At 43.0% G+C, this 23,596-nt stretch overlaps 1 protein-coding gene across 3 annotated transcripts in view; it reads right to left on the bottom strand.

Annotated features, from left to right (window-relative positions):
• Window positions 1-23,596, bottom strand: part of LOC120979391 (coagulation factor XIII B chain-like) — a 165,189-nt gene that overhangs the window by 29,243 nt on the left and 112,350 nt on the right. For 2 of the 3 annotated variants that reach the window (XM_040408118.1, XM_040408117.1), the window contains exon 7: window positions 22,710-22,910. In XM_040408118.1, coding sequence (XP_040264052.1) covers window positions 22,710-22,910 — 201 coding nt within the window. Of the gene's footprint in view, window positions 1-578; window positions 779-2,372; window positions 2,556-22,709; window positions 22,911-23,596 lie in introns of all 3 variants that reach the window. The other variant, XM_040408116.1, reaches the window with a different exon arrangement.

Raw genomic sequence — 23,596 nt, 5'->3', positions numbered from 1 at the left:
AATATACGGCCACAGTAACCAGCCTAAGACAATTTTTATTTATTATTTATTATTAATAAACAAATTAAAAGCTAAATTTTAAATCAATAAAAATAAAAACACAAATGCACATGTCAAAAGCAGGCAACCAGTAGTCTACGACTAAATGTATATACAATTGCGTATCATTTTGGGGCATTTTTGCAGTCATTGATGTAACACTCCAAGTTTTAGGTCTACTTACAGAAAAGCCCAGTAGGTCTACCCTGTATGTGTCCTTTTCCAAAATAGTATAGTAACCACCATATAGTAAGCAACTTTTTGCGCCACTTTTCAAAAATGGTGAGAGAACTGAAAACTCAAATTATGGCTAAAATATTGTGCGCGCGATAATGTGTCTGTTTTTTTTCCGCCACAATCATGGAGTAAAACAGTTGATGTCCCTAATTATATTGTTTAGTCAAATCTTTTCTTTTTAACATCATACTATGGGTGGAGAGGTTTTACTCTGAGCATTGATGTCCTGCATACGTACTGTATATCCACATTTTCCTCCTTTATCTAGACACAGTAAACAAGATTAGACAGATTCTACTTACTTTCCTGAGCACATTTTGGATAGATCATCTTTCCATTTGAACATTCCACTAGTAAACTTGAGATGCACGAAAATAATTGGATTTACATCGAGTAAGAATTCGATCACCATTGCTATACGCTTTGCCCATGGATGCACTCTTTGGCAACACTAAATTATTCTGTGCAATTTTATCTATTGACAGTTGGCAGGAGTCCGAATCTGAAAACATGAAGCAGAAATGCTGAAGACATGGGGCTCATGGCTCTCTGTATACAGCTGTACAATCTGGCTGATCAAACAGCAATACACGGTCCTAGAATCCTTCAAACAGCCTAGCCTCAAACCTCTATGATCACAAATTGAAATATTTTTAACTAGGTCATAACTAGAGATGAGCGAATAAAAAAATAATTGATTTGCTGCTTTGCCGAATAAAATTATTATTTTTTCTCCATGATAAATTACTTCATCACGAAGCGCATTTCTTTTTAAGTAGTGGGTACAATGACATGGAGCGGCGATTGTGCCGCCCCCCCCCCCCCCCTTCATTGTGACCCCTCACCATCTGATTATAAATTACCTCCAAAAAATCATACTAACCTGATCCATTCCTCGCAACGGCCTGGCCGCCATTATGCTTGGAGATCTGGCCTTTAAATCTCACGTGATCCGAAATGAAGTCATCAGGCCAGCTGATGTGATGACGTCATATGTCACCGCGCAAGGGATTTTTGTGCGAGATTTTCAAACAAGATGGTGGCTGGTCGGGGGCAAATGGATCAGGTAAGTATGAATTTTTTTAAACGTTTTTTACATTATTTCAGGTTAAATTGATTTGCTACCATGAAGCATGAGGAAATTTGGCTTTGCGGCAAATCGAATTTATCCCTGAAATTCGAACAGTAGTCAGAAACTATAGGAGGGGCGGAGCTTGCAGTCACACCCTTCACCCTTGTGATTAGATAGACCCAATTGCCTCTTTGTCCCCATAGGAGGACACCGGCGCTGTCACTGACATTTTTTAATAGATTTTTGTACCTGGACCCTAAGGGTATGGTCACAAACGGTCAGGTTTCTGCATGCAGTTTTGGAAACCAAACTCAGGAGTGGATGATAAAGGAAAGAAAGTAATAGAATGATTCAATCCTCAAAAATTATCCCTGTGAGGTAGAACCACATTCCTTTTAAGTACATTTTTCCTCACCAGTGTTAAAAAGGGTTTTATGAGACTTTCTACTGATGACCTTTCTCACCAAGCACAGCGCCATCCATTTGCTAGCGGCCTGTGCTTGGTATCGCGCTCAGCCTCAATCACTTCACTGGGGCTCAGCTGTGCCTAGGCCATGTGACTGAGGAACGGTGACATCAAATGGCCTAGACTGAGAGAAGGGCCGCTGCACTACTGCAAGTGCTGATGCCTTCCGAAACAGCTGATCGGACTTCTTACCCCCCACTGATCAGTCTCAGTGACCCCTTCAAGGATTGTTATCTGTATACTGTTACCCTGGCTACAAGTGATGGATTATTATAAGGGTGTTTTGAGCAGCCACCTTGCCTAAGAAGTTCAGGGGGCCCATGGTCACACACAGGGCCCATATGACAGCCCACCATAAGCACTGACATAGCCTAACACTGTGTCGGAATCATTTAGCCTCGCTGGCAGGCAGCCACCTTGTGTAAGCTTCTGTTCCTGAACACTCAGTACACACTACAGCATCAGTAAGAGGCAGGAGTATGCTAGTACCGGCAGAGACTTTGTGTCAGTACAGGCGTCTATGAGGCTTGCACGGGTGTTATTGCGACTTCTGCTTACCTGGGTTGATGCATTGGGGATAATGTATTTTACCATCTTTACATGTAACCAGAAGTGACTGACTTGGAACCATATTTCCAATGCAATGAAATTCCACACTTTCTCCTTCAGAGATTTGAGCAGGGGCATTTTCCAAAGCAATGCCTCTTGTTATCATTGTCTCTTTTGATAACGGGCAGCCATCTGAAAATATAGTGAATTTTGTGTTATTATAAAAACCACACTGTTCTTCAGTATATGAGATTTAATTGGGTTATCCTTTGAATAATGTAAAAATTAAAATTAGGCATCATATAGTACATGAGAATCTCTAACAAAGCTACAACCAGCCCTGTACATAATAACATGGATCCTGAGTTCCTCCCATTCAGTGCGCCAATTGCTCTGCTAGATTTATCTCAAGCTGGCCGGGCATGTCCTTTGTCAGTGGGGGGTGTGTCCTTTCTGCTGCGGCCTCTCCCAGTAACTGTCACAGCTTCTAACAGTACATCTGACTGATTGCAGTTGGACGATAAACTGAATAAGTGCATCCACCTCAGGTATGTGTATTGAAACAAAAAAAAAAAGAACAAATATCACTTAGCGCTATACAGATAGATTTTATACAATGACTCACTTTTCTGTAAAACATTTTTACTGGGGGTATCTGCAATCTTATTGTATGTAATTTGCATTGTTATGTATTGTCATCTTTTGTATGTTATTTGGCCGTATCTACCAGTGAGGAAAATAGTTAGCAAAGGTTGGCAAGGAACATGGCTAACCACCCTGTTCCTCCCCTCTTGGTAGTATAGTCTGTTCTGCTTCCTGAAAAGAGGGTGAGTTCCTGTGTAGACTTGGAGAGGAGGTAACAGCACACTGCAGAGCCTCAGCTCCTCGTAATAAGGTTCTTCAGAGAGAACAACTTGATTGTGCCTCAAGTAAATCCTTGAGAAGTCAGACAGCAGAGTAACACCAGCATTAAAGACACTGCTGTTAGGTGAGGGTCTATGGCTAAGACACCCATCAACCAGAATACTACTAGGTCAATTCAACACAAGTTGCTGCTAATGAATGTACCTAACGTTACATTTTGCACTTAGCAAAAATACCTGGTTCTACTTTACTTCTGGCATCATTCTTCAAAACTAGCTTTCACTTCACCGTTCCCCAGGGCGCAAGAGCACACCATGTCACAACCTACATCATGGCCACTACCACTCCTATCCCCTGCACCAGAATAATCCCTTTAAGAAAAATATATTGTATACAGAATGTTAGTCATTGAAAAGACTAAAGCTGAAAAGAAGATCGATATTATATATATATATATTATCAAGGCAATGGTTGAACACGTACTCAGAAACCATGAACATCAAGAAAGTATGGGAAAATTTTTATAAAACCATCTAAAAGATGTTTTTTGTTCCCCGTAACAACCAATCATGGCACAGATTTTATTTTTCAAGAGGACAATAAGACAAATGTGTGAGTTACCTTTACTGTCTTTCTTGTCCAAGCACTATCCCTTTTAATTGGCCCACAAATTTCTGTAAGCTGACAGCTTTAAATCACACAGGAATGGTGTCTCCAAGTGGCGTGCTAAGAGGGGCGTGGGGGCAGTCCGCCCCGGGTGCCGGTGTTCTGACAGATTTCTATACCTTGCCACAACGCTATACCGAAGTGACGCGGCCGCACCGGAAGTGATGCGGACGCACAGGAATCAGTTGGAGGAGGGTTGTGTGCGGCGCTGCGCAAGCACACATCCACTGGATTACCAAAAAATCATTGCATCGCCGCGGGAGAAGGACAATACCCCCCCTAAAGTAATGGCCCCCCCCTAATAAAGAGGGGGCCATTACATATCACAAAACTAATAAAGAGGGGTCCATTATAATAATAATAGTACAGAGGGGGTCACAATAACAAAGGGGGCATAATAATAATAATACAGAGGGAGTTAGTCATAATATTATTATTATTATTATTATTACCCCCTCTGTATTATTATCATCATCATTATTATTGCCCCCTCTGTATTATGGGCCCCTCTGTATTATTAATTATTATTATTATTATTATTATGACCCCCTCTGTATTATTATAATAATGCCCCCTCTATTATTATAATGGCCCCCTCTATTATTATAATGGCCCCCTCTATTATTATAATGGCCCCCTCTATTATTATAATGGCCCCCTCTATTATTATAATGGTCCCCTCTATTATTATTATTGTAATATATAAAGGCACCCTCTGTATTATTATTATTATTATTATTATTGTGAGGAATATGGATTATTGTTCCTTGCCAGCTATGTTTCCACACCAGCCATCAGCTGTAAGATAGCAGAGGTAGTGAACCTCCACAGGAGGGCCCTGCTTCAAAGCCCAGCCATATGACAGAGAACTTCTGCAGGCCACCTTGTGTTTACAATTTCACACATCCATTCAGCCAGCCAGGAACCCAGCTAATGGAACAGGAAAAACCTCTCTGCTGGGGTCTGGGCCATTCCCCAGTTCAATCAAATTTAGCAGACAGCATGGAACCAGCGATTTATAAGGAATTATGAATCGCCCGGCCATCACAGGCACAAATTGGATACATATTTCTGTCCCTGTGGCCACGATTAACAGGCCCGTAGTCATAGTCTGGCAGTTGGATACCAGGGAGGGGAGGTATACATATCTCCCCACAGAAACCACATAATGGTACCATGCTTGGACTCTACTGGTAGCTGGAACCCAGACGGATACATTGGTCCCAGAATCACCTCCTGCGACATTCTGGTCTGGAGCCATGAGCCCTAATCGGTTTTGTGGATCATTTGCTGCCAGCCAGCAAAGGGGGGGTGGAAGGGGGTCACATCGTGCCATGTGTTTAGAGAGACCTGGAAACTGCCCACACATGACCTGCAGCCCAAGGACTATTCCACCATCATAACCCAAAGGAACATTCATCTACCTGGTAACTGACCTTGTACTCTGTGTAATCCTGTTTGTACCATACTACCTGTATTCGTAACCTCAGACAGTATATATTCTTTGTGTATAGTGTGTTATCTAGTGTGCCCTTAAGAGCGATTAAATATATAATTTAATCTTGTGCTGTCTTGTATTTCTGTGCCCGTGTGGACAGGAGGAATCTGTGAAAAACTGTACCAAGACTGACCTTACCCGCTCCTCCAGGAGGGCGTAACGTCACGCCTTAGTAACCAGTGACCATACCGTATCTCGTGAGCTCGACGCTGTTGGCATCTGACATCAGTCGGGGCACGAGGGGTACAGTATTCGTCACAATTATTATTATTATTGTTGTTATTGTTATTGCCCCATCTGTATTATGGCCCCCTCTGTATTATTATTATTATTATTATTATTATTATAATAACCCCCTCTGTATTATTACTATTGTTATAATGAAAGTATAGTAATGAAGGGCAGGCACTCAATTTATGGGTTCATGAGAAAGTGAGATTTTATTTAGAGAACAATTTAAAATACTAAACATTCATAAAACAATGATAATAACAGTCTTATAAAAATGGCAATAATTTTTCAACAGTTGATCGCAATAACTATGTCACTTTTATAGCAGCACCTAGGTAATTAAGTAACAGCACTTGTTCACAGTAACAAAAATAATTTTCTAGCAGCAACTGGAATGGTTTTGTAGCAGCAGCTTGTTACAATAATGTTTTTTACAGCAGTTAGTAGAGGGAATCTCTGTAGTTGATTGTTGATTGGTTTTAGCAATAGTTCATCCTTTAGAACGTGCAGTATATGTGCAATAAGAATGTCTCAGCATGTCATGGCACCAATATTTAATAATGGTGGCTGTTGGAGATAATAATAACTCAATGTCTCCTTTATTAAACGATGCAGATGAACGCACTCTTTAAGTACAGTCACGTTTTTTGTGTGGCCAGTGGTTCCTCTGTTATATAGAAAGAGATGATTTTACTCACGGTCGTCTCCTAATGCGGCGTCCCGCATAGATATTAAGCACAGACCGACCTTTATATTGATCCTTTAGAAAAACTCTGATCGCAGCTGTAGTGAGAAGTCAGCGTCCCTCGTGGTATGGCGGCGTCTCTGCTTGGTTCAGGTTCGTCCCTCCAGTATACGGTTCGTTTTTATAATCAGCTGCCGGTGTTCCGCTTATATAGAAGTAGGTCAGTTTACCGTGGGTATCGCTTTGGAGCGCTCTAGTGCTGTGATCCTCGATTTGTATGCTTGTTCACCCAAACATGTTTCAGAGCGTAGACTCGCTCCTTCCTCAGTGGTCAAGCATACTCCACATTATGTCGTCCTTATATCTGGTTCAAGTCCATTGGAAACATCTGAATCTAATCCAGGAATATTCGATCGTTCCAACAGTGAAGGTTATATTAACCCTATGCTGCATCCAAATGTTGAAACCAGACGGATCCGCTCTGAACGCAGGTGTGAAAGTGGTTTTATATGTCAACATTTGGATGCAGCATAGGGTTAATATAACCTTCACTGTTGGAACGATCGAATATTCCTGGATTGGATTCAGATGTTTCCAATGGACTGGAGTTGAGAAACACTGGTGTAGGGAACACTATTACCATTGAGGACAGTTTGGGAGCATGGTATTATGGGGGACTATCTGTATGGCTCTAGCACAGTATTGGGGTGAGCAGCAGGATGATAGGGCTGAGGCAGCAGGAGGGGGAGGATGATAGTAAAATGAGGAATTTAGATTTTTTTCCCCCGTGAAACTCTGCAGAGATCAGACACGGCTGAAAGAAGGTGTCATGGCGGTCTTATCTCCGAATGAAGACGCTGAGGAAAGAGTTGTCACGGCTGAGGATGGGGGAAATCCTCAGTTGTGCGATGCCAGATGATGTTATGGCTGCTAGGCTAGGACAACAGGATTAGGGAGCAGGTCACCTCCTACAGCATCCCTAACCTGACCCTAACTCCTATCTGCATGGGCCGACCTTAAAGGTAGGAGGACCCATGCGCAGGAACCTAGGAGCCCTGACTTACCCTCCGTCCGGTCCCTGGGCTAAGGAGCAGGGTAAGACAACCCACTCCTCCTAGGCACGGAGGAGCAGGAGTCTCAATGGCCAAGCTGCTGGAAAAAGGGGAACATAAACAGCTCTATGGATATGGCAAGTGAACAAGGAGTTCCACCTACCTGCCACAGCCTTGCTGACTGGATCCCTGTGCTGGCAGGGTGCAGATCACAACGCATCCCCACACAGGGACCCAGATCCATAGCTGCACAAAATCACAAGGAAACATCAAATAGACATCACACATAACTAGACATAAACTTAAATGTGACATTATGGTTATGACCACAGGGGTGGCTCTCACTGGCAGGTATAAAACACAGGAGGCTGCTACAGCTAAGCATGGCTGAAGCAACCTGCCAGTGTCCAAACAACACACACACTGTGGCTGTTGCCGCAGGCAACGACATGGGTGGCACTCATGTCCAGAGAGTCAGCCCGAAGGCCGGGACACTGCCACCACATGTACACACAACGACCAAACGTTGCCACGGGCAACCACAGTGAGGGGAAGATGTAAGTGCACACCACACATAACACAGAGTGTACACAGACATACATACACACAGACCTAACAGAAGGATTGCTAGGTGCAACCGCATGCACAACATAGCAAGCTGCCACAATACAGCTCAGAGTGCTATGCTGCCACATACATACCGTTGCCAGCGGCAACCACAGGTGAGGCAAATACCACAGCCCTCACCTGTGATTGATAATCAAACTAAACCGCTGACAACCGCATGCGGTTGAGGAGTCACGGTCATAGCCATGGCCGTGACAAGAGTCTACATCACAGGAGATGTCACTGGATGTAACAGGTATGGTGCTGTATTCTACTGAATATTTTGTAGCGATGTATGAAATGTCCATCCAAATATCTCTTTACAGTAGGGTTGGGGGAAGGGGGGTTGGATATAGAATTTGGCCCACACTGCTGCAGTCCGGCCCCAGACTTCAGGTCACACTGTGCGTTTTCTGAATTTTGGGGCCTTACACCCATCTACCACATTATCTGTACTCAGAGTCTTATCACTATGTTATCTGTAGTGTTATGTAGGACTGCAGATGACATCTACTGCATTATCTGCAAAAAAGGGGTGTGACCACAGGTTGGGGGGTACAATACTTGACTTGCCCCGGGTGCTGGCAGCCCACGCTACGCCACTGCAAGGGAGAGAGGGGACTGTGAGTTTCAGGAACGGGACAAGGTGAGTATTTATTGAGTTTTTTTTTGTTTTGTTTTTTAGCACAAAGGGGGCACAATGGGCATTTATACTCTGGAGGGGGCACAATGGGCATTTCAAATGTGAAGGGGGTACAATAGACATTTCTACTATGGAGGGGACACAATGGGAATTTCTCCTTTGGAGGGGGTACAATGGGCATTTCTACTCTGGAGGGGGCACAATGGGAATACTACTATGAAGGGGCACAGAGGGTATTACTACTGTGGAGGGGGCACAATGGGCATTTCTATTATGGAGGGGGCACAATGGGCATTACTACTATGAAGTGGCACAGAGGGCATTATTACTGTGAAGGGGGCACAGAGGGCATTATTACTGTGAAGGGGGCACAGAGGGCATTATTACTGTAAAGTGGGAACAATGGACATTATTACTATTAATGGGGCCCAATGGGCATTATTACTGTGAAGGGAATGCAATGGGCATTACTACTATTAAGGGGCATTATTACTGTGAAGGAGGCACAATGGGGATTATTACTATAAAGGGGGCACAATGGGGATTATTACTATAAAGTGGGCACAATGGGGATTATTATTATGAAGGGGGCACAATGGGGATTATTACTGTGAAGGAGGCACAAAGAGGGCATTACAACTGTGAAGGGGCACAGATAGGAGGGCATTACTACTGTGAAAGGGGCACAGGGAGAGCATAACTACTGTGAGAGGGGCACAATGAAGACATTACTGTTAGGGGGCACACATCTGTACAAAACTACTGTGAAGGTTGTACAATGAGGGCAATACTACTGTGAAAGGGTACGATTCTTTTTAAGTATTGGGGGTGGGGGGTGCCAGAGAAAGGACCCGCCCCGGGTGCCAAACAACCGAGGCACGTCACTGGTGTCTCCCTGGACAAATTCTGTTTCAGCTATACATGAGCTTCGTTCTGACCTGGCCTGTACAGGCCCTCTCTCTTGGCCTGCTTATCAGGAACTCTCAAGCACATCTTCCCTCTTGGCCTACTTGCCAAGTACTGTCTAGCAGGGGAAAGTGAGGCCAGCCCACCACCTGGCAGCTATCACTAAGGACTGCCAGTTAACTATTTCCTTCCCATATATATATCTTCTTTTTTTTTTTTTTTTTTTTGTATCAACAATTTTTATTGTTTTTAAATATTAATACATAGCTTAAAATGGCAATTGAGAAATAGTACAGGTGTACATGGTACAAAATGAGAAAGTGTGTTATTACATCATACCGTTGTAACATGACTGTATAGATCAAAAAATGAAAGAACATAAATTAACATAAAAGAAAAGATAACTTGATGAAAGAACCAAACGTATGGTATAAATCTGGTTAGGTTCATGTTGTAGCTCATATTGTGCCTCAACAGGATATGTTAGTAAGCCAAGAATATGACCTTATTTGGAAGTTTAAAAGAAGGGGTTTAAGGAAGGCTATAAAAAAGAAAGTGTGAAAAATATATCTCAAGGGAAAGCTCTCTAAGTTTTCCCATGGAGCCCATATGTCAAGAAAAAGCTGCACGAAGTGCGGGTTTCCCAGTGGGAAAGTTCCTCAATCTTGGAATATTTGTCAACTTTTGAATCCACCTAGCTTCATCTAGGGGGTCTGTGGATAACCATGCGCTAAGCTACTAGAATTCTAGCTGCAGCTAAAAGAATAAGTAGTAAGGACCTAACTTTCCTGCTAATCTTATCCAGTCCTAAATAAGGAGGATCTTTCTGGGGAGCATTTAAGAGAGGAATCCACAGACTTTATTACATAGTTTACATGGGAATACCACCATTCTGAATAATTGAGCAATTCCCACCATATATGATAAAAAGTGCCTTTAGAGTATTGCACCTCCAGCAAATATTAGAAACGTTAGAGAAGATATTGTGCATTTTTGTCTGGCGTTTTATACCACCGCATCATGATTTTATACCATTTTCTTGGATTCGGATGCATCTTGAATTTTATGCGTAATAGTGAACATCTCTTTAATCTCAGTGGGATGTCAATGAGCGGCCCTAGATCTTTCTCCCAGACAACTACTGTGCTGGGTTTGATACACAGTTACAGGGGACATTTAACTTTTTATATACGGATGAGATTAATTTCTGAGGCGCTTGTTTAGACCAATTAAATCGTCGAACCAAGGGGTTGAAGGTGGCATCTGAGGATGATTCTTAATAGAAGACATTACAGAATCAATACCTTATATACAATAGCGAGCGACAGAGACTCTTTTAGGCTATTTAAACTGAGAGGGAAGAGGGGGAATATTTACCATATTCCTTAATAATTTCAGAAATGAGTAGGTTAGAGTGCCTGATCATAGGGCTACATGACTCTTTAAGATCTAAAGGCGCTAAGTCAATAACATCTTTTAGAGTCAGGAGTGGTGAAGGGGTAGTAAGTACTTTGTTATGAGAGGAGATGCAATCCATACTGCAAAGAGCATCTTATCATAGGATTTTGAATTTGATGAGATGGCGGGGAAAGGTTTTCCAGCAAGCAAAATAGCCTGGAGAGGAGGGAAGAAAGTTGCTTTCTTATTAACCCAAAATTTATGGGGGGGAGCTCGAATCAATCTACTACTCTGGCTAGATGTATGGCCTCAATACATTTAGGATCTGGGAGATTTCTACCTCCTAGATCAGGGCTCGACAAATCCCAGGCGCCAGGTCGCCATGGCGACCAGAAATTTAGTCCTGGCGCTTGGGTATTTGTCAGCCCGTTTTCAAAGGTGCCCGGGCGATGGGTGAGGAGCTGCCGTTCTGTCCGGAGGCAGCACCGTTTGAAACAGCTCCGGACCTCAGTCAGTGAGGCACAGCACACAGAGAGCGAGACGCTGGCAGCAGGGAGGGGAGGGGCTCGGGAGGAGTGTAATCTGATCCTAGAGTGGAAGCTGCTTCTGCCAGCCCATCCCCTCCCCGCCCACCAACCAATCAGAGCTGAGGCAAGGACTAGCAGCTCTAGGTCACTGACACAAGTACAGGAGGGAGTCTAGAAAGAATCGAATGAGTCTCAGGTTAAAAGAATCTAAAGATCCGATTAGTTAGTGACTCATTCGATTCTTTGAGTTAAAAGAACAGGTTACACTGAGGCTGTCGGCTGGGACAGGAGCAGAGAGATAAAAGTGACAGGACACAGTTTAGGTTGAATTAACCCTTTAGGATCAAATTGGCTTCTCAAGGAGATATACATGTTAAAAGGCATCCCTTCTTCTGTCTCATTCAGTAGCTATATAACTAAGGGTACTTTCACACTTGCGGCAGGACGGATCCGGCAGGCTGTTCACCCTGTCGGATCCGTCCTTCCGCTGTTTCGCCGGACCACCGCTCCGTCCCCATTGACTATAATGGGGGCAGAGCTCTGGCGCAGCACTGCAGTGCATGGTGAAAGGCCGCCGGACTAAAAGTACTGCATGTCTAACTTTTTAGTCCGGCGGCCTCTCACCGCGAACTGCCGTGCTGTGCCGGAGCTCCACCCCCGTCCCCATTATAGTCAATAGGGTCCGGGGACGGAGCGGCGGTATATGCAACATGGTATACAGCATTATTGGGGGGCTCTATGGAAAAGTGGGGGGGGAGCACTATGGGGGCACCTACTGGGGGCTTTATGATGCGGCTCCGCCTGGCTCCTAACTTTTTTAGCTGGCTCCTAGATTCCAAGGAAATTTGTCAAGCCATGTCCTAGATGCTTAGGTTTGGTAAGAGTGTCAAATGAAATCCTTGGCCTACGACCCTTCCATATAAATTTACGGACCGCTTTGTTGAACCCATTAAAGAAGGATTTCGGAATTTTGATAGGCAAAGCCTGCATGAGGTAGGTTAATTTGGGTAGAATCAAGGCAGATACTATGTTCTTCCTGCCAAACCATGACAGGTAAGGGAGGTTCAATGAGTCCATCTGAGCAACAACCGAATGTAGAAGTGGAGTATAGTTCAGTTTATATAAGTCTTTAGTGTTAGGAGAGATTTTTACACCTAGATAAGTTAACAGTTGTGTAGACCAGTCAAAGGGAGAGTGAAGCTTAAGAGCCCTAATTGTTGAAGGAGGGAATCCACTATGTATAAGTTGTGATTTGGCGGGATTTACTTTAAAGTTGGAAAGTGAACCAAATAGATCTAATATGGATAAAATAGAAGGAAGGGATTTTTTAGGGTTAGTTGTGCAGATTAATAAATTATCAGCGAAGGCGGCTAACTTAATTTCTAGTTCGCCAACTCTGAGTCCCATAATATCTGTTTGTTGTCTCAGGGCTTGTAGGAGCGTCTCCATGACTAAGACAAAAATAAGCGGGGATAGAGGGCAGCCTTGTCTTGTGCCATTACGTATGCGGAAACAAGGTGATAAGGTGTCATTAACTAGCACTGATGCTGGGGAGGAGTGGTACATAGCCTTGATTGCGTCCGTAAATTGGTCAGGGATATTAAATTTGGCTAGCGTAAGGCTAATATACAACCAATCTATTCTGTCAAACGCCTTCTCAGCATCAGTACCCAGAAGAACCATTGGTATCTTATTAAGAGAGGCGAAGTATAATGCATTTAAAATCTTCATAACATTATCCTTACCCTCTCTACCTTTAACAAATCCAACCTGGTCTGGATGTATTAGAGAAGGGAGAAGTTTTTGTAATCTAGTAGCCAGCATTTTAGCCAATAATTTAAGGTCAGTGTTAAGCAAAGATATAGGACGGTAGTTTGAGCATAATGAATGATCTTTGCCCGGTTTGGGAATGATTGTAATTGTAGCTCTGGACATATCGGGTGATACAGGAGAATTTTGTAGAGCGTTATTACAAATTGGAAGGAAGTGAGGAAATAAAATGTCAGAGTAAGCTCTATAATAAGTCAAAGGTAACCCATCTGGGCCTGGGCTTTTCCCAATTGGGGAAGACTTTAGAGCCTCTTGAATATCTGATATTGTAAATGGGGCAGCCAGTTGGTCATGCTGGCTATCTGAAAGAGTTGGAAGTTCAAGTGAACTAAGGAAGGCGGAAATATTTTGTGCCCTATCCAAACCAGGGTTTGGAAGGTGAGATGGGGGAAGGTTGTATAGGGACTCATAGTATTGCTTAAACTGTTCTGCGATTTCTTCTGTTTTGAGCAACATAGATCCTGATGGAGAGGCTATTTTATGCACAAAACTAGTCATTTTCCTACGTTTAATTCTTTGCATTTAGTATTTTGTTGCTTTGTCACCGTGGGCAAATATTTTTTGTTGCGAACTAAGGAAGAACTTCGCAGAACGTTCATTTAGTAAATTCTTTAGCTCAGTTTTGAGCGAAAGTAATTCAGATAAGTGGAGTTGTAACAGGGAAATTTTGTGAGTCTTCTCAAGAGTATTAATCTGGAGTAGAAGGGAATTTTTTTTTTTGTCCGACTCTTTTTTCAGATAGGAGCATAGACTTATCAAATGACCTCTTATGTAGGCTTTGTGGGCATCCCATAGGGTGTTTGGGGAAGTTTCAGAATTATGGTTTATTTGGAAGTATTCTTTTAAAAGGGCCAGTATTCTTTTTTTATGGATGGTATTATCTAAGATGGACTCATTGAACCTCCAGCCAGACTTCTTACCCGTTCCCTGTGGAGGAGAGATGGAGCAGAAGATAGGTGAATGATCAGACAACGTCATTGGTCCTTTTTTCGCTGAGGTGCATAGTTGTAGATGTTCTTTGGAGATCAATATATAATCGATTCTGCTATATGAGTTGTTGGCTGCAGAGAAAAAAGAATAATCAATGCTGTTAGGATTGAGGCTTCTCCACACATCAATTAGACCCAGATTGAACATTCTAGCCGGAGTAGCTCTGATTGCCTTCGAGGGAAGAGTTGATTTCTTTGAAGACGTATCTATAAGGGGGTTTAAAGGCATATTTAGGTCGCCTGCTAGTATTAGAATACCCTCACTCTGTTCTTCGACTAGGGATAGAAGATTGGTGATCCATCTAGTTTGTCCAGCATTAGGGGCATAAGCATTGACAAAAGTATATAGGGTCTGTCCAATTTTCCCTTTTAATAAAATGTAACGACCTTCAGGGTCTTGGGTATGACTTAAATAGGTGAATGGAGTATTTCGCCTAAAACCAATGCTGACCCCCCTAGATGCCGCACCATCTGCTCCGCAGTGGTACCAAGTGGGGTATTTAGAAAACGAAAGATCTGGGAAGTTGTCTTGCTTGAAGTGAGTTTCTTGTAGGAAAATCACTGTACTTTTCTCTTTCCAAAGGAGAGAAAAAATCTGGCTGCGTTTAGAAGGGGATCTCAGCCCTTTCACGTTGTAAGAGACTACTACTAGGTCAGACATAACTTGACTAAAGTGAGATAAGTAGCATAGCAACGTGTATTGAGCATAAGAGTTTTTGAAAACCAAGAGTTATACCCTAATAACGTAATAACCATAACTTGAGACCACAATAAGTGGAATATCAACAACATGGATAGTCACTCGTACAGCAACTATTAAAATGGATAGGGGGAAAGTGAAACAAGTTCACAGGTAACCTGCATCGTGGAGGGAACAGGTTTACATATTAAAATATAATATTGTAAGAGACATACTATTAGACCAAGGTATAAGAGTGAAGGTGGCAGTATAGCAAAAATGAAATAGAAAAAATATTTAAGGGCACATTAGGAGAGGATGGAGGGTGAGAGACTGACATGACAATAGGAGGATATAGGATAAGAGCAGAGGAAAATTATAATAATATAAGATGACATAAAACAATTGAGAAAATATATAAGAGAAATTCAAATATGTCTATAACTATAGTTCACCCGGAGGTTAGGGTGAAGCAACAGTCAAGACAGAGAATTCTATCATATTGAATAATATATTAAAGGAGAAAAGACAACATGATTCAGGAAATATCTTGGGTGAAGTGGGTCTTCTTTGGCGTTGAAACCTCTTTGGACTTCTTAGATCTCGATTTTTTCGGCGTTGCTGTGATCTCCCAAGGCTGAGGGACAGGTAAGGCAGGTAAATCTGTGATGTCTTGAACTTTGTCCCAGTCTGGGATGTTCAGAGGGGGAGAGTCCAGAACTGTGTAGGCTTCTGCTAGATCTGAAAAGGAGGATATCATGATCCTTTTTCCAGCAACTATAAAAGACAGTCCAAATGGAAAAGCCCATCTGTATAGGATCTTCTTCTCATTAAGTAATGCAGTGAGAGGCCTTAAAAACCGCCTCTTTTGAAAAGTAGATGGGGATAAGTCCTGGTATATTTGTATCTGTGCCTCCTCCAGGAGGATCGATGATGCAATTCTAGCAGCTTTTAATATTGCTTCCTTATCTTGGTAATTTAAGAATCGACAGATAACGTCTCTAGGAGGATCATTGTCCTTTGGACGAGGACGTAAAGCTCTATGCGCCCTTTCAATTACCAGCATGGCTGGATCAAATTCTCCCAGTAAGGAAGTAACAATCTTTGTAATGGCGTTCGGTATTTCTGAGGGAGACACCGTCTCCGGGATCCCTCTAAACCGGAGATTATTACGTCTTCCTCTGTTCTCCTGATCTTCCAGGGAGGAATATAACTGATTAATGTGCCGCTGACAGGCAGACAGTGAATGGGTGACTGCAGCACTGTGATCTAACGCCGCAGCCTGCGTAGTCTCAAGTGTATCTACTCTGTGGCCTATCTGTTGTATGTCTTGAGCCACTTCTTGTAATTTGGAGATAATCGGGTGCATTGCCTCCTCTAAGGCTTGTTTAATAAAGCGGCTGAAACCGGGAGGTTGCGGGACTCACCCTCTTCTCTTGTGTCTTCCTCTTCTTCAGAAAGGCTTGAGGTGCGGCCTCGTGGAGCTCCGCCGGGTGCCGCGGCCATTTTGGTTTCTTTGGCCGGGCCGGCTGCTGGCTGCTTTTTAAGATATTTTGTCATGTCCGAGACTGCAGATGTTGCTTTAGCTTGCGGAGCTTGGTCCACTGTTTTCTGGCCACCGTACTTGACCGTTTTGAGCTCTTTATGCAAAAGATTGCCGTTCCCTCAGCAGGTTGAAAGCAGGAGCTCTAACCCGACGCTTCCATTCAGCTCCTATATATCTTTTTTTTTAAATACATAGTGTATAGATAAGCCACTTTCATTTGTAAGTGCTTAGTTAGCATCACAATAAACATTTAGACAACTTTAGCAATGAATCATTTGATAACTTTAGCAGTGAGCCACAGTTCATTAGAACATTAACCCTTTAACAGTGAACTATTAGTCTCTCCTCCAATGAATCAGCCCTCCTATTCACTTAGGCTACTTTCACACTAGCGTTTTTGCTGGATCCAGCAAAACAATCTGCATCCAGGAGAAATAGCTGATGGTAAAGTCCAGCTTATCCAAAAGTGGTTTACTTTATTAAATAAAAATTGGGGAAATAAAATCCATACTCTCCTTCATGGATGTGATGAGAACGGAGCGGAGAGCATTTTGGAGCATTTCGTTCTGTTCAGTTACGTTTTGTCCGAATTGACAATGAATGGGGACTAAACTGAAGTGTTTTTTTCCGGTATTGGACTGCCTATAACAGGGTCCCTGAGCAGCACTTTATGGCCTCATGCACACGACCGTTGTGTGCATCCGTGGCCGTTGTTCCGTTTTCCGTGATTTTCTGCGGACCCATTGACTTTCAACGTGATCAGTGTTTCCTGTCCGTCAAAAAAATATGACCTGTCCAATTTTTTTGACGGACAACGGTTCACGGACCCATTCAAGTCAATGTGTCCGTGAAAAAACACGGATGCACACAAGATTGGCATCCGCGTCCGTGATCCGTGGCTGTAGGCTACTTTCACACAGACGGATCGCAGATCCGTCTGCATAAAAGCTTTTTCAGAGCTGAGTTTTCACTTAGTGAAAACTCAAATCCGACAGTATATTCTAACACAGAGGCATTCCCATAGTGATGGGGACGCTTCAAGTTAGAATATCCTACGAACTGTGAACATGACTGCCCCCTGCTGCCTGGCAGTACCCGATCTCTTACAGGGGGCTGTGATCCACACAATTAACCCCTCAGGTGCCGTACCTGAGGGGTTAATTGTGCGTATCATAGCCCCCTGTAAGAGATCAGGTGCTGCCAGGCAGGAGGGGGCAGACCCCCCTCCCTCCCTTGTATTACATTCATTGGTGGCGAGTGCGGCCTCACATCTCCCCCCCCCCTAGTTAAAATCCCCCCCCCCCCCATCATTGGTGGCCAGTGCGGCCTCACATCTCCCCCCCCCCCTAGTTAAAATCACCTTCCCCGATCATTGGTGGCAGCGGAGAGTTCCGATCGGTGTCCCAGTTTAATCACTGGGGCTCCGATCGGTAACCATGGCATTAAGGACGCTGCTGCAGTCCTGGTTGCCATGGTTACTTAGCTATTTTTAGAAGCATTATACTTACCTGCGATGTCTGTGACCGGCCGGGCGCTCCTCCTACTGGTAAATGACAGGTCTGTGCTATAGGCAATGCGCCGCACAGAGCTTTCACTTACCAGTAGGAGGAGCGCCCGGCCGGTCACAGACATCACAGCTCGCAGGTAAGTATAATGCTTCTAAAAATTGCTAAGTAACCATGGCAACCAGGACTGCAGTAGCGTCCTGGTTGCCATGGTTACCGATCGGAGCCCCAGCGATTAAACTGGGACTCCAATTGGAACTCTCCGCTGCCACCAATGATCGGGGAAGGTGATTTTAACTAGGGGGGGGGAGATGTGAGGCCGCACTGGCCACCAATAATGGGGGGGTGATTTTAACTAGGGGGGGGGGGAGATGTGAGGCCGCACTGGCCACCAATGATGGGGGAACATGATTTTAACTAAGGGGGGGGGGGAGAGGTGAGGCCGCACTGGCCACCAATGATGGAGGATTCGGAACGTGATTTTAACTAGGGGGGGGAGAGGTGAGGCCGCACTGGCCACCAATGATGGGGATTCGGAACGTGATTTTTATTTTATTTTTTGTATATGCAATACAACCTTTATTATCACAATTAAAATCAATATAGGTAAACAAACATATTACTTCACAATTCAGGAGTTGATAACCAAGGAAACCTTGTTCGTATCCTAGTGATTCTCCCTAATTTGCTCGTATTCATGTAGAGTGACCACTCTGTAAAGACGACCATGCTCACCAGCTGCTAGTGTGGCCTAGTCATAGAGATACACAGGAATGTCAACAGCGTGGAGACCTAAATGTATATAGGATGAATGTCCTAAAGCCTTAACATGTTTTCTCCTACCGTAGCTAAATGTTGGTTCATCAGGAGCAGACAGTTATTGTATGGGTCTCGTAAACCACACATACCACCAACCTTGTGTTCACGTGACACTGATATAAATAGTCATAGTGTGAAAATGCATCAACAAATCAACAACCATCTGGCAAATTTGCATAAAGGTATCACATAGTTAATAGTCACCAAAATACCTTTTCATTGTCCCTTGCTATGGTTGGCTTATCCCATTACAGGGCTCCTCTTGGCATATAATTATGGCCATCTTTAAACAAATGCTCTTCTTAGCAGGTACCCAGATTAAAATTTACAGAGTATATAGCCCATCTGATCAACAGGGTGAGTAGTCATTAGCCAAAAGTCCTAGAAATAACGTTAGAATATTGGCACAGTGAATGTTAGATGCGTACCATATACTGTAGGTTGATAGCAAATGAATGGCAAACAGCAACACCATGGCACGATCCCAGAAGATTCCAGAATACACAGAAAATACACTAGACTAGAACAGGATATAATTATGGAAATACAGATCCAGAAAACGGAATAAAGTACAAACATATCTAAAAGGGAATGCACCTAGCAAATACTAAACCTGAACAACCAGAATGGAGTAAGGCCTGGATATATAAATGCCCCAACACCAGCATCCATACTCTAATTAACCAGGCATAACTAGGTGATAACCTAACCCAGATGCAAGGCAGTTGGACAGAGAGGACTCCCATTGCTTGCAGCAAGTTATGGATATGTGGTCCAAGTATAGAGACAATTTGCTGTTCGCACTTTTTTTTTCCTTTTTTTTTTTTATTAAATATGTTTTATTTTCCAAAAGATAGAAATCGACAGTCTTCCATTTCAATGTCACAAAGCAATAGAATAGGAATACAATAGTAAATTTATCTCATCTTATACTAAATTTCCCTTTTGTTTTTTAACCCCCCTATCCCTCCCTCCACCCCCCTTTTCTTTCCGCGGAGCTGCCGTATCTACACCTACTGTCATTGTTTCCAGTTGCCCCAAATCCGCAACCAGGCTGCCTTTTTCCCAGCTGTTTGAGCTAGAATATATTCATACTGCCTAACCCTATTCATCCGCTCCATCCACTCCTGAAAATTAGGGTATTACATGGTGCCCCAGTATTTAATGATTATTATTTTGGCCAGGGCAATGCCCCGAAACCAAAGTATCTGCTCAGTTTTATTTTTATCTGTCTCTGGGAAAGTGCCCAGGATGGCATAATCAATGCATGCTTGATACTTCATAAGGGAGCAGTCCTGCAATTTCCGGAATATTTTAATCCAGTAATCATTTATCCCTGGGCATTCCCACAGCAAATGTTTATAATCTCCTCTGTCTTTATTACATTTATAGCAGTTCTGTTTTCTGTCTTTATAAATGATATGCAGTAATACTGGTGTATAATAGAGACGGTGTATGATTTTCAAAAGAATCCATGCATGGGCGGGTGACACAGTCGATCTTTTAATATTTCTGTACACGGTGTTCCACGGGATGGGTTCCCCCTTTTGTAGGTCTCTTTCCCATTTAACCTCACCCCTAAATGTAATCATTTTCGTGTGTTCATGTTTTAACTTAGCATAAATGTGTGATATAGAAGTGTTGACTGTCATATCTTGACAAAGGTCTAAAAAAGTGTTGCTTACAATATTTAAATAATTCCTATTCTCCGTGTAGTATATAGCGTGACGTAGTTGTTCGTATCGAAATTTATCAATAAATCCTAATTTAATGTCTGGTAAAATTTCATTTAAGGGCTTAATCTGTCCTTTATGAAAAACCTGTGCAATTAAATATATCCCATATTTTTCCCAATATTCAGCATCACCCAGTTGCATAACTTGTGATAAATGTGCATTCCCCCACAATGGGGTGTATTGAACTGCTTCAGCTACGCCCACCATATATCTAACTTGTTGCCAGATATACCCAAGCATTCTACTAAACGGGTTTATTATTGTTTTCTTCTTAAAAATACCAGTTTCGAGAATATGAAAAAGATCCGACCATGGTCTACAATGCTCCCCAAAAAGAGGCCGAATGCATTTATTCTTTCGATTCCTCACACACCATCTCAACTGGGCAGCTATATAGTATCCCTTTTAGAAAAGGGATGGACATTCCACCCTCTTCTTTATACAAATATTGTATCTTAATTCTAACTCGGTTTGCGGCCCCATATCAGCTCATTGAAGAGGGTCTCTAACTTATTAAAAAACTTGGTCCTCTATCGTGATTGGGCTAGCATTGAATACATATAATAACATTGGTAGTAGTGTCATTTTTATAAGTGCTATGCGGTTGATTTGTGACAAGGGGAGTTTTAGCCATATTCAAATTTTTTCCTTAACTCTATCTATTATTGGGAGTATATTCAATTTCGTATAATGTTCCAGTTTGGTCCCTATCTGGATGCCTAGATATAGTAAGGAATCTGCTGGGGTCAATATACTAACCCGAAACTTATGGCCCAGTGGGACCGGACGTCATAGTGGGAGAAATTTTGATTTCTCCCAGTTGTATCTCATATCCAGATAAGCATCCAAAGCTCATCCAGACTTTCCATAACCCTGGAAAAATTCTATATACCCCCTCCCCAGAAAAAGCAGCATATCGTCCGCAATATAAACTTATTTTGTCAACTTCTCCCTCGCACCCAAAGCCCGATATTTCCCCGTCTGCTCTAATTTTGCATGCAATTGCTCCAGAAACAGCGAGAAGAGCAAGGGGGAGAGGGGGTAGCCCTGGCGTGTTCCTCGGGTTAGGGGAAAGGGGACAGAGTGTTCACCCATTGATTCGGACCCTGGATACCGGATTTTGATACAAAATGCCAACCCATCTGGAGAAATATTCACTCTTTTTCACCCGAGACATTACTCTCCAGAGGAAGGGCCACTCCACCCTGTCAAAGGCCTTAGCGCGCGTCCAAGGACAGGATGGAGCAGTCCCCCCCCGTCCCCCATCTGGACGTTCAAGAAAGCCCTCCTTACGTTGTCCTGTATGTTCCTTTTTGCTGGGATTGCTGTTATCTGCGGATCACATGCGGAGGAATTGTTCCCCCGGTATAGACACGCTACAGTGTCTGGGTTTGGAGCATTTCCACCGTTTATGGCCACTTTTTTCAGTGAGTTTTTGTCTTTATGTGTATGAATGTGCCACTTTTGTTGGTAACCTTCTGTGTCACGTGGTCTGTTGTGGGTGCGGCTCACTGCTTTATTCTACCTCACAGTGCATTGGTGATACCACTATGGAGGCAGTGTGAGAGTCTGGCTGTGAGTTGATTTTCTAGCACTGTTCAGACCTTGTTCACACACCACGGGCCATTGAGTGGTAGGACCCCATGCTTGCTGAGACACCGTGACGTGGTGCATGAGGGGCTCCAATATGTTCCTGACTGGAAGATATTGGCGAATGTTATCAGTTGAGGAATTAGCTAGTATGTCTGTTGCGTATCATTTTGGTGCATTTTTGCAGTCATTGATGTAACACTCCAAGTTTAGGTCTACTTACAGAAAAGCCCAGTAGTCTACCCTGTATGTGTCCTTTCCAAAATAGTATAGTAACCACCATATAGTAAGCAACTTTTTGCGCCACTTTTCAAAAATGGTGAGAGAACTGAAAACTCAAATTATGGCTAAAATATTGTGCGCGCGATAATGTGTCTGTTTTTTTCCCGCCACAATCATGGAGTAAAACAGTTGATGTCCCTAATTATATTGTTTAGTCAAATCTTTTCTTTTTAACATCATACTATGGTGGGAGAGGTTTTACTCTGAGCATTGATGTCCTGCATACATACTGTATATCCACATTTTCCTCCTTTATCTAGACACAGTAAACAAGATTAGACAGATTCTACTTACTTTCCTGAGCACATTTTGGATAGATCATCTTTCCATTTGAACATTCCACTAGTAAACTTGGAGATGCACGAAAATAATTGGATTTACATCGAGTAAGAATTCTATCACCATTGCTATACGCTTTGCCCATGGATGCACTCTTTGGCAACACTAAATTATTCTGTGCAATTTTATCTATTGACAGTTGGCAGGAGTCCGAATCTGAAAACATGAAGCAGAAATGCTGAAGACATGGGGCTCATGGCTCTCTGTATACAGCTGTACAATCTGGCTGATCAAACCGCAATACACGGTCCTAGAATCCTTCAAACAGCCTAGCCTCAAACTCTATGATGACAAATTGAAATATTTTTAACTAGGTCATAACTAGAGATGAGCGAATTATAAAAAAAATTGATTTTGCTGCTTTGTCGAATAAAAAAAAAAAAAATTCTCCGTGATGAATTACTTCACCACGAAGCGCATTTCTTTGTAAGTAGTGGGTACAATGACATGGAGCGGCGATTGTGCCGCCCCCCCCCCCCCCCCCTTCATTGTGACCCCTCACCATCTGATATAAATTACCCCAAAAAAATCATACTAACCTGATCCATTTCCTCGCAACGACCTGGCCGCCATTATGCTTGGAGATCTGGCTTTAAATCTCACGTGGTCCGAAATGAAGTCATCAGGGATTTCGTGCGAGATTTTCAAACAAGATGGTGGCGGTCAGGGGCAAATGGATCAGGTAAGGCTACTTTCACACTAGCGTTCGGAGCGGATCCGTCTGATGTTTCATCAGACGGATCCGCTCCGATAATGCAGACGTTCGCATCCGTTCAGAACGGATCCGTCTGCATTATTACTTAGAAAATTTTCTAAGTGTGAAAGTAGCCTGAGCGGTTCCG

This window comes from Bufo bufo, chromosome 9 (genome assembly GCF_905171765.1).
Source record: "Bufo bufo chromosome 9, aBufBuf1.1, whole genome shotgun sequence".
Lineage (NCBI taxonomy): Eukaryota > Metazoa > Chordata > Amphibia > Anura > Bufonidae > Bufo > Bufo bufo.
Note: the sequence above shows the minus strand (reverse complement) of the source record. Positions and strands in the feature narration are given on the sequence as shown.